At 42.8% G+C, this 18,042-nt stretch overlaps 1 protein-coding gene across 1 annotated transcript; it reads right to left on the reverse strand.

Moving 5' to 3' along the window:
* Positions 1–549: 549 nt before the first annotated feature.
* Positions 550–16,021, reverse strand: LOC127682642 (alcohol dehydrogenase 1-like). The gene is made up of 9 exons (XM_052179150.1): positions 16,004–16,021; positions 12,880–12,981; positions 8,513–8,651; positions 6,686–6,773; positions 6,336–6,555; positions 5,266–5,526; positions 4,070–4,205; positions 2,377–2,515; positions 550–574 (listed from the first exon to the last, which is right to left on the reverse strand). The coding sequence occupies exons 1-9, from the start codon at positions 16,019–16,021 to the stop codon at positions 550–552; spliced, it is 1,128 nt and encodes a 375-aa protein (XP_052035110.1).
* Between the last annotated feature and the right edge of the window lie 2,021 nt (positions 16,022–18,042).

Raw genomic sequence — 18,042 nt, forward strand, 5'->3', positions numbered from 1 at the left:
ATACCTTCTCCCTTAATTGCAAGTTTTAAAATTTCCCAACTAGGCAGCTTGGAGTCACGTTTCACTACTCTGTGAGTAAAAGCAGTGGTTGAGGCTGAAGGACAGAAGATGGCTCACTGCATCTGAGAGTGCCTCTCACTAATGATGGTTCCGCAGCACACTGGAGAATCCGCAACATCACCATGTCAATTCAAGAGCAGGCCGAAAGGTGCTGGGAAGTTTACGCATATGCAGCAGGTACCCAGAAGATGGGACACGCAGACTGCTCTCACGTACTCAGTGGCAGACATCAGTTAAGTTGTGGACATGGTCAATACTATCATGAATAAGATGCCATCATTTCGCTTTTTAAGGTCACAGTGTGAGTTACACAACACCCATCCTTCCAACTTATTTTATTATCAGTATAGTCTAGAAGTCCTTGTTTCAGGAGAATAGCGGCACTCTGCTTCTGCCTCTTCCGGCTGCTCAGGAACAATCAGGGAGGTGAAACAGGAAGGAAGGAAAGCTCTTCTGGTTGCTTCCGAGCTCTTCCTCATCACGGAGATCTCAGAAGAGCAGAACACAGCGGATGCTGCAATATAAGAGCGTGATCATGAAATGCCTGAGAAGCACTTTTGATAGCAAAGCATGTGGCACCCTAAGGACTCTTGGTGCCCACCCGTTCCCATCTTGATTCAACTATTACCCTAATTCACCCAAGTAACACATTAGCATCTGCATAGGGTCTGGATTGGAACCCAACACCACAGAGAAAAGGAAGCACCCTCATCTAGCCCCTTTCCATGTGGCTTCACAGCCACAGTGAGCCCAAGAGCTCACTGAAGCTTCTCGTCAACATCCCGCTGCTATAGCATCACACCTAATGTCTGGACCAGAAAGGAAAAGATGGCTTTCTTTGGTTCCTTTCCTCTTGCAATACGCCTACTGCCTGCTGGATGCCTTTCTCCATACACAATAATAATTGAAACATTTCAGGTGAGTTTTCCTGGAGCTTTGTTCTTGATTTAAATGGGTTGATATAACTCAGTGAAAAACTGACAAAGAAAGTAGTAGGGCAAAAACGTGAAGGTTTCATAATGAAAGAATTAAGGAAATGAAGTATGCGGGAAAAGTATGATGAGCTGGAGACCTGCTTCAGAGTGAAACAAGACAAGCACATTCATGGCAGTTTTGATTGGTTCTTTACTGTTTGACTTGCAGCGCTCCTGGAAGACAATTGATGGTCAGTTGTCTGCAAATGGAAACATTTGCTCCCAGAAGGGAGAAAAGTGACCCATGAAAGTCAGGAGGTAGACAAGCTGCACAGAGTCCAGGAAACCTGAAGCAAGCTTGCGTGCTTCTGCATCCCTGATGCAGGGTCATAGAAACAGCAAGCAACTGCTCAAGGGGAGGGTCTAAGCCGCGCAGCTGCAGACTCTGGGACAGTTAGAACTGTTTGTAAGCGATGCAGAACGCGGCAGGGATGCAGTCCTGGTGGCTCATCACCCATGCTGAGGGGACTTCTCTGTGATGCAGCTGCTTTAGAGTCACTCCTGTTCCTGTGAATAACCCTGCACCCCTCTTAGTAACCCCAATAAAAACACAGGTGGACTCTGATGCAGTCAGTACTTTAGCCTGTTGTGGGTTCCCTTTCTGGGATGAATAGGTGTGTGTGTGTGTGTGTGTATAAAATACAAGTCTCCAGGAAATTTCTCACATAAGTCTGCCATCAATTCTTAAGCATTAAAAGAACATGTAGCCGTGCAGTGGTGGCGCACGCCTGTAATCCCAGCACTCTGGGAGGCAGAGGCAGGTGGATTTCTGAGTTCAAGGCCAGCCTGGTCTACAGAGTGAGTTCCAGAACAGCCAGGGGCTATACAGAGAAACCCTGTCTCGAGAAAAAAAAAAAAAAAAAGCAAAAAAACCCAAAAAAATTAAAAAAAAAAAAGAACTTGTAAACAATTTAGTACTGGGGGAGTAAATGAGCAGACCTACAGTTGGCTAGCATCATTCAGAAAAGATGTGTAAGAATTTTTCCCCTAGCAGGAGTCTCAAGCCATTTTTAGACTTCTTGCAAGGAAGGCTCCTGACTCCAGAAACTCAATTAATTTGTTTTAGGTAATTTCTCTAACCAGAAAAACAAACACTATTGACCAATGTGGAAAAATACATTATCTGTAGTATTCTGAAATTCTGAAGTTGATTGTGTAGATGTTTCCTAAACACAGACCCTATAGGTAAACCTTTTCCTATATTGATGCCGTCAGGAAACAGGTAGATATGTGTAAAAGATACTAAGGGTTCAAGTAGAGCCCCACCCCCACCCCCAAACAACAATGAAATATCTGACTAGTCATTTCTTCAGAATGTAGGACACCATCAAAGAAAACTTACACTTTTCCTGAATGATACAGCTCCAAGGCTTTGTCAAGCTGATTAAAAGGCAGCTGATGAGTCACTAAAGGATCTATATTAATCTTATTTTGGAGATAATCAGTCACTATTTGGGGAATGCAGTCTCTGGTTTTATAATCTGCAAAACAAAAAGTTTATTATTTTTCATATATTATTAATATACTATTAATAATATGACCCAAGACCCACCAGGCCAGTGAGATGGTTCAGTGGGTAAGGGCACTTGTGTAGAAACATGACAACCTGAATTAGATCTTTTGGACCCACGTGCTAGGAGAGAACCAACTCCAGCAAGTCATCCTCTGACTTCCTTTTGTGTGTCCTGGCATGCATACACACACACACACACACACACACTCAAACACAGAAGTAATAATAAAATAAATATAAAAAAATAAGAAGTATTGACCAACCAAGAGAGTAAAAAAAAATCAGTGAATCATGATAGATGGATAAGATACCCATTTTTATCTTTGAACATGAAAAATTGTTTGTTCCTGAGAAGTCACTGAGTGACAGATGTTGTTTAAATGTGACTACTATTGACAGTTCTGTTACTTAGTTATCTTTTAAATAAAATCTGGGTCAATGTTCATATTCCTGAATTGAAAAGCAATCGTTTAAACCTTATTAACCGACACTGGGATTACCATTATGAAACCATTTCCTCTCACATGCATTAGGATGGCATGGGGATGTTCTTTATCTACATATATAGAACTGGCACAGGAACCCTCCTTATCCATGTGCATGGAGATGCATGGAGAATCCACTATATCCACATGCTAGAAACGACACGTAGACTTTGTCTACATACATGGGGATGGCAAGAGAGCCCTCTCTGCCTATGTGTGTGGCAATGGCACCACTTCATATGTAGATAGAACTGCAAGTGTTAGTTTTTCAAATCAACTGTTCAATATTGATCAGAAATAAGGATTTTTCTAGAACTATAGAAGCACCTGTTCAAAAATACCAGTTTAGTGCATACAACAACACTTAAGACATCGCTATTAAAATAGCACAATAAAAATTGAAGCCATCAATGCAGAACCAATATCGCTTAAGTTATTCTAATTATCACAAAAATATTTCTCTAGGAGAAAAATGATAATCCTCAATGCCTCCACTATTTTATTTAGCTAATCAAAATTAATTTAATGCTTTGGAAAAATGCCTTGTTTAGGTAAAGCATTTTCCATGAATTCATGTCCCTAGCACCTAGAGTAAACACTCAGGCATGGTAGTTATGCACATGTAATCTTAGCCTGGGAATGTGGAGACAGGTGGGTCCCTGGAACTCACTGGCCAGTTAGTCTGGCTCAGTTGGTGAACTCCAGGCATAGCGAGGGACTCAGTGCCAAAAAGTAAGCAAGACAGAGGAAGACACCTGATATCAAACTCTGGCCTTCGCATGTATACTCATATAGTCATGCTTGCAGACCCTTACACATGATCATACATGAACCTGCACATACACATATATACATGAATCCATACACATGCCTATATCATACTACAGCCTCCCCTAAATTCAAAACAAAACAAAACAAATGTAATTTGAAGACTGTTACATTCATTTCAGGAGGAGTCTCTGGACACACTGACCCTAGATGTCTGGTCCCCTGAGGGGAGGAGCTAAATGACCACACCTTTCTGCTCACCCACCTACCTCCCAGACACACGCCCTTCAGGGTTTTCCCAGACACAATCTTGGCTGCCTCGAGGCATAACTGCGCATCGGAAGGAGCTAGCCCAACGATCAGACAGACGCCATAGCTGTTGTTACAGGAGTTCCAAGCAGCATCCTGAGAAGACAGTGATGATCAGTGGCACACCCTAAGTGGTCGTTTGTACCGGCTGCCCACGAAGGGAAAGAATCCCGGATACACTGGACTTCGACTCTCTCTTGGATAGATGCTACTTCAAATTCAACTCCATTCACCACTGGGGTCGTGGTGTCTCCACAGAGAATCAGTGCAGCATAGAAATAAAAGATGCAGACTCTGCAACTTGTGGGCCTCAGGCAATTTTTTTTTTTTTACCTTTTGGTCACTGTTTCCTTGAAGGGTTGCTCTATGTATTGAATGATTTATCATCCTTAAGACCTCCAGAGCTACGTCAGTGTACAAGAACAAATGGTATGTTCAATCAAACTGCTGTGAAGGCCATGCATTCTGTCTGAGGCCATGCATTCTGTCTGTCTGAAGGCCATGCGTTCTGTCTGTCTGACTCTTCCCTTGCTATGTTTTACTGCTCAATTAATTTCCACTACAATTAAATGGAACAAAACATAGTAAATATAGATGAAATTTGGGGAGGCTTCTTTTTTTTTTAAAAAAATGAATTTTCCAGTGAACCACAGGCACACATTTTTAAAATTTATTTTGTCTTCTTAACTCTGTTTTCTTTCTCTTTCCCTCAAATTTTACTGTATTGGCCTCTTTTCTGTCATTTACAACCCCACACTAACATTCTTCACCCTTAGACCTAGGAATTAGCCACACATTTCAATGTAATGAGTATATACATTCACTTCTTCAAACTGTATGACCCAAATTTTGTTAGAAAGCAGAGATAAATATATGTGAAGCCAATAATCTTATTTAGGTATAGATAACTATACTATAAATAACTATAACTATAAATAACTGTAATTGAGAAAAATGAAGTACTGACCTCATGGCTCATTTTGTGTTTAAAAATTTTGTATACAATAACTTTATATCTCTTCATACATACTGTTTTGTATAATAAAACAAGACTGTGGAGTCAATTTCTATTCCATTTTTTCTTGTCTGGGGCACACAGGCCCAGAGAGTTTATAATTGTGTACCCCCACCCCCACTGTGCCCAGCACACACACACCATGGTATCAACCCGTCCGATGGCCTCAAAGGCAAAGTGAACGCCAACCCCCGTCATTTCCTTCACCACCTCGTGGACGGGTTTCTGGAGCTTGTTAGGGTTGAGACAGTCAGTGACCCCCAAGGCTCTTGCCCGAGGAAACTTCTCTTCATTGATGTCAACCCCAATGATTCTGGAAGCACCAGAGGTTTTGCAGCCCATGACAATGGCAGAGCCGACCCCTCCAAGTCCAAAAACCACACAGGTAGATCCAGGAGTGACCTACGAACTCATAAAATGAGCGCATATTAGTTTTCAAAGCTGAGCGTGGGCAGTTAAGAAAATAACGGTGAATAAAAAAACTAGTGAGCTTTTTGAAACTTAGGTATACGATTTTGATCATTTGGACAGGCTCAGCCTAGTCCTGCCACCCACACCGTGCCATCGCCCACGCACAAATAACTGATATACGGATAACACAAATTTAAGTGAGGTGCAGTCAAACCACTGAACTAGACCAGTCTGTGGGTAGAAAGAGGTTTATTGGGGGTGTGAGGGGACAAATCGGAGGGCTGCCTAAGTGGAAAAACCTTGTGGAATTTTGGGGGGCAGATTTCCAGAGGAGGTAGGTTGGGGCCAGAACAGAGGGGAGTTAGTGTGGGCACTTTAAAATGATACAAGCTGTTTGGGTCAATCAGAATCCGTCCCACTTTGCTTCTGGGGACAAAGAAGGGAAGTAGTTGCTTTTCTGATGAACAGAAACCTGCTTTATGAGGTTTCTGAGGGATGCTAGGTTAAGGTTTTTGTTTATCACATAAGAATTCTGGCCAGGCGGTGGTGGTGCACGCCTTTATTCCCAGCACTTGGGAGGCAGAGGCAGGCAGATTTCTGAGTTCGAGGCCAACCTGGTCTACAGAGTGAGTTCCAGGACAGCCAGGGCTACACAGAGAAACCCTGTCACAAACAAACAAACAAACAAACAAACAAACCAAATTCTGTTTACCCAGTAAAAACCCAGGCCTCATTCTTAGGACACTGTAAGCAGCAATGGCGGTCCGGCCCGCTTTGCGAACAACCAATACCTTGCTCACCTTGGCTGAGTTAACTGCCGCCCCATAGCCTGTAGGGACGCCACAGCTTATGAGACAAACTTTATCCATCGGAGCAGCATCATCGATTTTTACCACTGCAATCTCGGGCACGACAGTGTACTCCGTGAATGTGCTTGTGCGGAAAGAGTGATAAACCGTCTGTCCCCGGCAGGAAAACCGGCTGGTCCCGTCCAGCATCACCCCGGAACAAGGAAGGACGCTGTTACACAGTGATGCAGACACCCGCGTACAGGCACAGACATAAGGAGTTGAAAAGAAAGAAATGGTCACCATCAGGCACATTCCGTGTGAGACATTTGATAAAAAGGACTAGAGACAAATCTACTCACTCTTGCTTGTCACAGAAATTCCCTTTGGGGTACAAGCAGGCATCACATTCTCTGCACTGTGGAATAATTAGGGTGAGCACTTTATCTCCTGTATGGGATGGGGAAGATAAACCAAAAATTAGAAATTATTCATGGAATAAAACATAATAAAATCTTACCCATTCTCTTGAAAACACATATGGACAGGTGCTGACAGCCAGGGTGACATCTGGCGTTGTTTTAAAGCATAGGTCATTTTACCTGGTTTCAGATCCTTATCAATTGTTAAAGATGAGAAGACATTGCCTGCTGCTGATAGTTGTAGGGCTGCCTTTCCCTACTTAGAACTATAGAACCAGAAAGGAGCCTCAGAGTCATTTGCTTTAATTTTTTTGCTTTCCATTAAAAAAAAAAAAAAATCAAGCCGTTGCTGGTTGTAGCCTGTTTACAGTAACCCAACCCAGCCATGTTGGGGTTTCCCCTTGAGTCTTCCCACTGACCCCCACTCCCACACTGACCCCTACTCCCACACTGACCCCCACTTCCACACTGACACCTACTCCTATACTGACCCCTACTCCCACACTGGCCCCCACTCCCACACTGACAATCAGCAGGCCTCTGGCACCGGTTTTCTGGTGATGAATTCTGAGCTTCATCAACTTCAGGGGAAAAAAAGGTTCTGGTTCCTCACACTTTCTTTCTGGAACAATGATTATAAAAGGAAGCTTTAACGCTTCTAAGCTCTGGAGAGCATCTTGATAAAGTTTGAGTCTTGGATCAGCTCATGTCCCTGAGGTTTATAGTGTCACACTGAGTGGGGGTGGGAAGAAGGATAACCTTCTCAGTCATCACAGACTCCGGAAGGCTGGTCAGGGTCTACAGTATTGTCTCTGCACTGGCCCTTACCCCTGCTCATGGCATAGGAAAATTCCTTAAGACGGCATTAAAAACCTCTTAAGTTTAGATAAAGCACATTTTGCCTTTATTGACTCTACAAGTTTCTAGATACTAGATCTCACATCTGGAAGAGGTTCTAACTATCCTTTTCCTTTGGTGCTCATGATTGGCTCAGACAAAATTCCCCCACTGAATCTTCCTAGCTGAAGAGGAGGTAGGCTGTAAACTCTCCCGTTCATACTGCACGGGAGATACATATTCAGCCTTTACTTTCGTGTTATTTCCTTAATCCACAGTAGGTAACTCACAATTGATATACATTTTTGTGTGTGTGTGTGTGAATACACTCCATGGCCAGGAATGGCCTTGCTGTGTACTTTCCTAAGTTCTCTATCTGCCGTTGGTCCCAAGCTATGGTGTTTCTAAATCGCCAACATCTATGAATGATTTACTCATTCACTGTGATTGTTTTAGGCATGCTAAGAATAATAATACCAAGATCCTTGAGGATGCAACTGGGAAAGATTCACTGACATGTAACCATCATCCTGTCCTGTAACGTTCAGTTCCTGTAACTTTCCACTCTAGTTGATTAAAACATTCATTCACTTGCCAAACACTGCAGCTTTAGAACGAGCACGTTTCTAACACATTCTGGGGGAATGAAAACCTAAGAAGGGGGTTTTAGGTCTAAGGGTCTTTCCGCATGTTTAGAGGATCTCTGCTCTTACCAGTCCTTAGCTGGCTTTGGGTGGAGACCTGGGAACTCTCCACAGCATAGAAAAGAGGCGGCATTGATGTGGCCCTTTGGATTACTGGCCTCATTTGATGACATGATATCTCATCAACCTGAAGAATCCAGAGGCAAACCCTGAGGTGGTTTTCTGCTGAATATACTGACAGTGTATATTGGATCAAGAGTTCCCTAACAAGCTTCTCATTTTCTACCTGGTTTTACCGTGCAAACTCCATCACCAACACTCTCCACAATTCCTGCTCCTTCATGACCCGGAATTAAAGGAAAGTTCACCACCAGTTCTCCTTTCAGCACATGTTCATCAGTACCACAGATCCCTGAAGAGATCATCTGTATAGAAATTAAATGACCAAAAGACAACTGGTTTACGATTTTATTTTTCTCCCGTCATTGTGTCGAGTATTCAGTTTTGTTTTGTTTGATACAAATGACCTCACTTGCTCTCTAAAACAACACTCAGGTGTTAGAACAAAACCTTCCCCTAAAAGAGAGATCCCCTTTCAAAAGGCCAGATCCCACTGCCTGTAGAGACCCTGGCAGCTCCCTCTGTGACAGAGGTGAGGCAGCCTGTGCTGTGACTCAGTATAGAGACCACAGTACTTCCGTGTTCTCTGTCTTGTCCACCATGTTGAGCCGAATCATGTGATATAAAACTTCCCCACAGCCCCTTACCCCAAGATCTATAGAAGCCAGAGTTTCCCTTTGTTCTGGGGATTGGCGCAGAGGTTTCTCAGGGGCCTTTGCTTGGGGAGTAGCCTAAAGACTGCTCCCTATGAGGCGACTCCGGCCTCCCCGACATTCCTCTCACATTCTTCTCACGGATGCTCGGTGTTTCTCTTCCGAGCTCTGTCATTTTTACTTTTGATGAAGTGTCACTTCAGGCTTTAAAGAGAAATCTCCCCCCTTTATGTCTCCGTCATGTTTCCATTGATTGTATTGCTTCTGTCTAAAGGCTGCGTCTTTTCATCTCCGTATACTGCACTGTTTCTCCCCTGCAGCCTCGAAGCCGGATCATGGCCCTGAAGCCCTTTCTCCCAATAAGCTGCATCTTTGGATTGCCCACTGCTGATTTATTACTGTTTCTTTTGTTATAGCTGACAGGAAGAGCAGAGAAGGTCTTACCACTAATTTAGGTGTGGGGGAAGGGAGACCCAGAGACTTAGAATGACTTATCCAATGTCACATGGCTTCATGCTCAGACCTCATATTAACTTAAGTCTTTTAAAATCTAGTTTACATTATGCATGCAATAATGAGTTTTTGAAACAAAAAGGTTTTGTTTTCATTTTTGGAAATATTAATAATAGCCACTACTCTCAAGAAACACAGAAGTTTAGGTACAATATTTTGAAGTTCAATGCTTTGAGTGAATCAATTTCCAAAATTTTAAACCTGTACATTAAAAAGTTTTTCTTTGGGCATGTTGGCATACACCTTTAATCTTAGTACTTGGGAGGGAGAGGGAGGTGGACCTCTGAATTTGAGGCAAGCCTGGTCTACATAGTGAATTCCAATATAGCCAAGGTATCTTTAGCATTTGGAAGGCAGAGGCAGGCGAATCTTTTATGAGTGCAAGGTCATCAGCCTGGTATACATAAAGAGTTCTAGGCCAGCCAGAACTACATGGTGGGGGTGGGGAGAGGGAATACTGTAAAATATGGGTAAGTTAAATAAACCAATGTTGCAATATTTCACTGTCCCTGAGAAGTTTGAAAACTTCTTAGATAATCACTTAAGCTCTCTTGCCTCTGGTGGCCTAACCCATCTATATTAGCACTTCCAAATGAAGTGTCATATCCACAAAAGCCTGTGTCTTCTAAGTCCTAGAAGAATGCAGAAAAGCAGTCAATGAGTTTCCATCATCTGTGCTGGAAGGGTTGGCTAGAACACCGGAAAAAGCCATGTTTGCATTGAGCAAGTAAGAGAAAAGATGTGCAAGAGAGAAATATCCATGTTTTGAATCCTCACTGTGTTAAAATGGCTTCAAGATGCTACTACCAAAGGCTAGAAATGCTTTTTATATATGGAGGAGGCTCTATGTCCCCATTAGTTTGTTGTGTACAGCAAATGAGAATGCATGATAGTCTGTGGCCATGGTTCCTAGAATCAGCTAGAAGGATATACTGGTCATATCCAGTCTCTAGCTTAGAGTTTCATCAAGGGGTCACTGTGATGACGCTTACTTTTTGACACCAAAGGCTCCGAACTGGTGAGGTAGTCTGCATATCTGATCTAGTTTATAGTCATTACGGGTTAGGAACATTGCATCCTAAGAGCAGCAACCAGGTAACTAGGAAGTGTTGTAGACGCAATTGTGTGGCTCAACACAAGAGTACAATCGGAGTGCTGTCTGGATTTGTGAGGAACAAGGGGACACAACTGAACACTGTCTCTGCCACACCTGTCATGCCCATTTTGCCCAGAGTCTCCCTTGCACACCTTGGCCACAGTGTTGCTAATTTACTGAGTGGGAGTTCCTTAGTTTTCTGTTTTGTCTTCCATCCCTCATGTGCCCTTTGTTTCTCTCTTTCTCTCCAAGATTTATTTTAAAATTTCTAGTTTTATTTTTAACCATGTGTGTGCATGTGTATCTGTGTAGGGACATGTGCATATAAATGCCACTGCCTGTGACGGCCAGAAAACAGACAGTAATCCCCTGGAACTGGAGTTATAGGCGGTTATGAGACAATACACTTGGGTGCTGGGAACTGAACTCAGGTCCTCTGGATGATCAATAAGTACTCACTGAATCTTCTTCCCAGTCTCTTTCTTCCTTCCTTCCTTCCTTTCTTCCTTCCTTCCTTCCTTCCTTCCTTCCTTCCTTCCTTCCTTCCTTCCTTCCTTCCTTCCATTTATTCTTTCTTTCTTTCCTTCCTGGTATCTTGCCAACACTTTTAATCATTTGTTGTTGTTTGTTTATTTGTTTGTTTGTTTTTTCTCTGTTCCTCTTGTAACCCCTAACCTCCATCCTGAATCTTGCCCTATGCTGTTGAGCTGTTATGGGCATGAGTTATGTACCTTTCTATAGTTGTTGTACTCTGGGTATCTAGTGATGAATTTCCTGTATAAAAGTAAAATAAATGGGGGAATGTAATGTGTATTATCCTGTGGATAAACATATTGGTTTGGTGGAAAAGGACTGATCCCAGATGCTCAGATTGGCGCTGAGACTTTCAGGCAGGAGACCTAGCTGGAGACTGTTGGATCACTGGGTGAATGCCTCTGAAGAGAATTGTCCCTTCGCCCTCTGGCTGTGACATGAGTGGGTTTGCTGAGATGAGCACTTCTGCTGAGATGAGCAGATGTCTTTCTCATCCCAGATTATACACAATGAGGAATAACAAACAGACCCTGGGCTGAATGTTCTGTAACCCAGAGTGAGCCTTTTGTCTTTCTAAGTCAATTATCTTAGGAATCTAGTGATGGTGAGAGAAAATTAACACCACAGGCTGTTAGAGTCTAGTCAGGTCAACACATCCCTGATCTTTAATACTAAATGGCCTTGTGAAATTTGCGATGACAGGTCGAGCATTTGACTGGAAAGTGGTGAGGGAGTTTTGGTGAGTCTGTGCTTTTCTAAACACTGTCTAAACTTTATGCAGTTTCTGTTGAGTTTTGGAAACTGTGCATCTTGAAGTCCCTGTTGGTATTTCTGGAAGATGAAGTTGCCTCCCAGTATCTCTTTCCAGACAGGGTTTCAGAGGCTAATACAATGTGTTGGCTTAAATCAAGAGAGCAGGGTAATGAGCCTCTTATCACTGCATGTGCATCGCCCTAATCTTTTAGGGCAGACCAGTCTCAAAAAAAAAAAAAAAAAAGCTTTTTGGATAACACTGAAAAATACATAGTCCTATAACAATACAAACTTTAGAGTTACTGTAATTAAAACACAATGATCATAGGTAACATGTTTGCCAAAGCTTACAGTTATTAAGATTATATACACATACCCACATACAGAGATGCACATATATGCATATTTTTAAAACTAACAAGTAAGTAATGAACTGAAGAATAATTCTTTTTTGCAAAAGGAATATGTTCTCTGTTATGGTGGCATGTGCTTACAGAGTGAGGGCTCAGGAGATGGAGGCAGGAGGGCTGTAAGTTTGAGGACAACCTGAGCTGTCTATCGAGATTCTGCCTCAAACAAACAACCAACTCTCAATATTCAGCAATATCATTTATTTACTTTAAAATAGTTTTCTTTTATTAAGAAAACTGGGGAGAGCGATATGGAAAAATGCTTGTTCTTTGTACACGGCTATGCCTACGCATGTTTTTAAACAGATTGATTGTATGAGTGTATGTGTTTGCCTGCACTGTCGTCTGTGCACTGTAGGCACACAGCGTCTGTGGGGGCCGGAGTGGGCTTTGGTTCTCTTGAAGCTGGAGTTACAAGTGGCTGCCATTTGTAGGTGCTGGGAACAGAAGCTAGGTCCTCTGTAAGAGCGGCCAGTGCTCCTAGATGCTGAGCCACCTCTCCCGCCGCTATTTTAAGAGTGTAGCATTATTTTCTTTTGTCTTCTGAAGTGAAGGCTGGCCGACTTAAGCTTACCTTAATACGAACTTCTCCAGACCTCGGTGGCTCAACTTGCACTTCCTCAATTGAAAGAGGAGAATTTTCTGCCCAGGCGATGGCTGCCCGGCACGTGATTGTCTAACAGACGCAAAAGAAGATGGCAGTTACCAAGAAACATCATTTTTCCCCCTCTGATCACAGTTGCTATTATTTGTCAAAGTATTAAGGTCACAGGGAGGAAGCCAAAAGTAAATAAATATAAGTCCTGCATTTCTAAAGTAAACTACTGAGAATTTAACAAATTTCCTCCAAATCTTTCAAAATACTTTTACTTAATTTTTTTTTTTTTTTTTTTTTTTTGGTTTTTGGGATTTGGTTTTTTTTCCGAGACAGGGTTTCTCTGTATAGCCCTGGCTGTCCTGAACTCACTCTGTAGACCAGACTGGTCTCAAATTCAGAAATCTGCCTGCCTCTGCCTCCCAGAGGCCTGGGATTACAGGCGTGTGCCACCACGCCTGTCTTACTTAAAATGTTTAATAATTTAAAAATAGTTCTGACATCATTTCATATAAGGACAATTGACACCTCCTTCCCCTTCTCCTCCTCCTCTTTCTTCTTCCGTGTCTTCTTTCTAAACCAGTAAGTATTTACTGAACCTCTACCTACCACTGACACGTTATAAGAATTTTTCTTGACTTTGAAGAGCTTCGTAGTCATAGTTTTATTTGGGTAGATCCTAATTTTCTTAATAATTACCTACATATGGGAGTGTTTCTATTGCTTTTATCTTACAGAGGGTATTGCAGTGAACATATTTGTTCATCTTTTGGGGGTTTTTTGTTTGTTTTAATCTTTTGTTTGCTTTGCTTTTTTTTTTTTTTTCTGGGTTAGTTTGTTTCCTTAAGTGAAAATTTCTTTGGAAGGATGGAGTTATTGTTAGCGCTATGCTGATTTCCAAATCTCTTTCCAGAAAGATTAAGTCCCTTGACGCACTCCCCAGAATAATAAACAGTCTATGCTACCATGTATTTCATTTTGCTTAGCACTGACTATATCGTTAAACCGGACAGGCAGAAAAAACCTGGTATCCTCATTAGTATTTTTCAATATTCAGATGTGGGTATTCAGTACGGTTAGAAGAGTTATAAAAGGCTTGGTCCTGTTCACAGACCTATTGGCATCTTGATTCTTTTGTTAATGCAAATGCTCCTTCAAACATCAAAGGAGTAACTTACTGTCTGTCAGCTCGGAGCTTAACTTTCTTTTTCCTCTGCTGTTTGCTTATACCAACTTTGTGTGAAATTATGCCTATGTCTTGTGATTTTGTTTATAGCAGTCTCTTCCTTTGGTAATTTATTCCATTTCTACGGTCTGAAATTTCTCTGTGCCATAACAAATGTTTCTCATCCTCTCTTTGAAATTTTTTTTAGTTTGACTTTATAATCTTCAGTGTTTAACTCACTGAAGATTATTGCGCTGTAAAATGTGAAGCTAGAATTTAATGAGTTGTCCTGGGTAGCATAGGTTACCATCCTTTTCTATCCTTTCTCCTGACATTAGCACTGTTGCTGCAGAACAAATTCTTATTGTTCCCTGGTTTCTGTTAGCATTCTGTCTAAACTCCACCCCACCATTACTTGGCAACAGCCAGGTAGCTTCTCCCCACAATGAACCTGGTTGTTGCCAGGTAGGCCTGGCCCACTATAAAAGGGCTGCTTGCCTCTCCTCCCTCTCTCTCCCTCTTGTCCTCTTTTGCTCCTTGTTCCCTGTCTCTCCCCTTCCCTTCCCCACTCTCTCCACATGGCCATGGCCGGACTCTACTTCTCTCCTCTCTTCTCTCTGCCTTTCTCTGCCTCTGCTCCCCTTTCAACTCCTCTCCACATGCCATGAATAAACTCTATTCTGTACTATACTGTCATGATGGCTGGTCCCTCAGGGGGAAGGGATGCTGAGGCACCCCCTTCCTCCACACCTCACCGCACCCCATAGAACATATTCTCATATCCCCTTATCTTTTTATAATCACAACAGTTTCTCCTTGGAGGCTGTTTCTATTGCCCTGGGTGTATTCTTATAACAGATCCTTCTTCAGCGAGTAGACTAGCTTAACTTTTAGATTAGATTTAGATTTATCCAGTGATACTAGTTTGTATAACTTGAAATGTGTTTCACGTATAGGAATAACTTCTGCATTAATAATTGTAAGTGGAGTAAATCTGTTGTGCCTTCAAGAAATTCGGACTCCAATGGAAGAGGAAATACAGGAGTTTATCATATAAAGAAAAGAAAAAGGTGTCACAAGAGTGTCCGACTAAAGGTATAGAAAATATGACTTCTGTCTAAGAACAATATAATTAGAATAATTTTGCTTTCACTCAAAAGTTTCGTAAAAGATAACTTTTAGGGGGAAAAATTCCTTACTTCAAAAGCAATATACACATAACTCAAAACACAAAGTCACACAGACAAGTGTGAGGGGGAAACATAGAAATAAGGGAAACTTGGCATCCAGCTTTCCCCAGTGCTAACAATATAGGGTAAATTCTTCAGTTGAAATTCTCTTTGTGCACTGTGGGTTTATATGACCACACCAAGCAGGCTGGGCACAGGCTGATGTTCTGTGGAAGGTGATGAGTAATTTTCAGGTGACCTTTACTGACCATGTAAGACTCACTGACTAATACATTGTAACTGCAGCTTCCTGATATTATTTAATACATTCAACTGCCACGTCTTAATATTTAATACATTGTAACTGCAGCTTCCTAATATTCCACAGATGTTACTTACGTCCAGGCTCTCCTCACCATGATGCCGTCAACCTGTTCCTAAGAGCATACAGGAGGGACATTTTCACCGGGGTCTGTTTCCAGATGACGGTCCCTCCATAGCACAAGCAGATAACAAGTCAGCCTTCAAAGTGTCCAGATAAAAATGGTAGGCAAAACTTTAAAGATTTTGCTACAATATTAGCAACCGATCCCCCTGTAAACTTGTCAGTAATCCATTCTCCAAGCAGTGGAGGAAGCTTTTCCACATCTTGGAAAAACTTTGAGTATTACTATCATCAAAACTTGACAATAATCTGTTCAGAGAGCGCAGGATCTGAACGGATGGCTGTGAAAGGTGACAGGGGGCCATCCCAGAAGAGCTCACTCACCTTTCCCAGGGTGCCCATGGTGACTTTTCCGGTTTTCGTGTGTGTCCTTTGGGTATATCTGAATAAGCTTTGATTCTGAAACTTGGAAACCTGGGCCAAGTATATATAGGTTTCATGAAACCGAAAGCCATTAAAAGTAATTACCCTATCAAGATGGAAGACTATCAGAAGGGCTGGAAGGAATGAAGGAAGAGATAGATTGACAGCTGTGGTATGAGAGGACAGAAGACCAGGAAAGGACAGTGAGGGAGGAGATTAACTGGGTGGGACAGAGCCAGCTTGAAGAGGAGGCAGAGGCAAGGGGCTAAGAGACGCTACAGAAAACCATGTATAGAAGGAACGAGCCAGACAGCGCCTGCTAATTATCCAACAGGGTTTCTGGAGGGGCAATTAGTTAGCTGCTATTGCCAAATGAACAGTAAAGATCGGCGTAAGCCTGGGTTGCCTGTAGTCAGAGGAATGAAACAGTACAAGCACCCCCTATGATTTATAACTTAACCTGAGAAATGCATTGTGCAAACGAGGAATGCGAAAGATGAAGTAAGGTGTTAGGAAAGAGTCCCACGCAGGCCAGACTGGCTGTCGGGGGAGAGCTTACATAAAGGCAGGACATGGGGCGTGGATCCAAGACAGGGAGTGGAGTCAATCAAGGTGAAGTGAAATAAGGAGGCCAACTGGTGATGGGGGCGGGAGGTGTGTGTGTGTGTGTGTGATGTTCAAAGTTTGTGAACAGAAAACAGGAGAGCAGGCAGTCGTGCCCTGACTGTGGGTGAGCTCTGGCCGCTGTGTTTGCCTCTAATTCACATCTGGGAACTTCTGTGGCAAGGCTCCCATCGTTCTCTCTGCTAATCCCTAGGGCCTGTCATCCTCATGGTGCACCGCTGCTGCTATACAGTGAGAGTCATTTGCCGGAAGCAGGGGTGAGAGCGTCGCTGGGGACAGAGGTCTCTAGTCACAGGTTTCTAGGTGTGGAGATGTTCTGGCAACAGATCAATCTCAACATTCTAGTCAGATGATCTCAGGACCTGCCTTTTCCTCCTGGACCAGAAGTGGGATTAGGGCAGAGAGACCTGGTTACCCATCGTAAAACCAAAGGATGCTTTTAGGCAGGCATCCTGATGACTGCGGTTTAAATGGGAAGCATCATTTTATGTACCTAGAGATGGTCCAAGAAAGACCATCCAGGAGTCCATTTCAGGAGTGAGGCACTGAAACCTACTCAGTAAAGGGTCTTTTGCAACTACTATCTCCATTCTCATAGCTTCTGCATCCCTGTTCCTCCTCTTTGACCCCTGTTCAAATTGACATATTCACACACACACACACACACACACACACACACACACACACACACACACGCATATACACATATTGAATTGACCCTGATCAGTAAAGTTTCATGTGATTGGCAGCAGCCTAAGAAGAAAGGCCACACCTTGAGGCAATGTCCAGATGTGAACTTTCCACCCTATAGGGGATCTCACTGGGTTTTGTGACACCACCTGGAACGTTAAGATTTTTTTTTTTTTAAAGAATCTGTCTATGTGAGGGTTTTGTCTATCACATGAGTGCTTGGTACTTGGAGGCCAGAAGAGGGCACCAGATCCCCATGAACTGTAGTTATAGAGGGTAGTGAGGCATCATGTCGGGGCTGGAATAGAACAAGTGTCCCCTGGAAAAACAACCAGGGCTCTTAACCGTGGAGCCGGCTCTCCAGCCGCATCTGGAAAATTTTTAGTGCTTGTTTTGTTATTTTTTTTTCTTTTCTACCAAATTTTCTCACTTTAGAGCCTAATTGGGCACAAGATTCAGAGTCCTAAGAGATGATGCCAGGTGCTGTGGTGTTCACGGTGGACTCCTGACAGCTCCCACCCCATCCCACCCAGTCAGTGTGCTCCGTATTTGATAAGTGCCGACGAGCCAGTGATTCCTGGGACTCCGTTTCTGTGTTAGCCAAGTTGTTCCCAGCAGCAATAAGCTTAGAAAAGGCAAACTGTTTTGCTCACAGAAACCTTGGAAGGAGTGCACGCTGTAAGGAA

The sequence above is a fragment of the Apodemus sylvaticus genome, chromosome 4 (assembly GCF_947179515.1).
Source record: "Apodemus sylvaticus chromosome 4, mApoSyl1.1, whole genome shotgun sequence".
Classification (NCBI taxonomy): Eukaryota; Metazoa; Chordata; class Mammalia; order Rodentia; family Muridae; genus Apodemus; species Apodemus sylvaticus.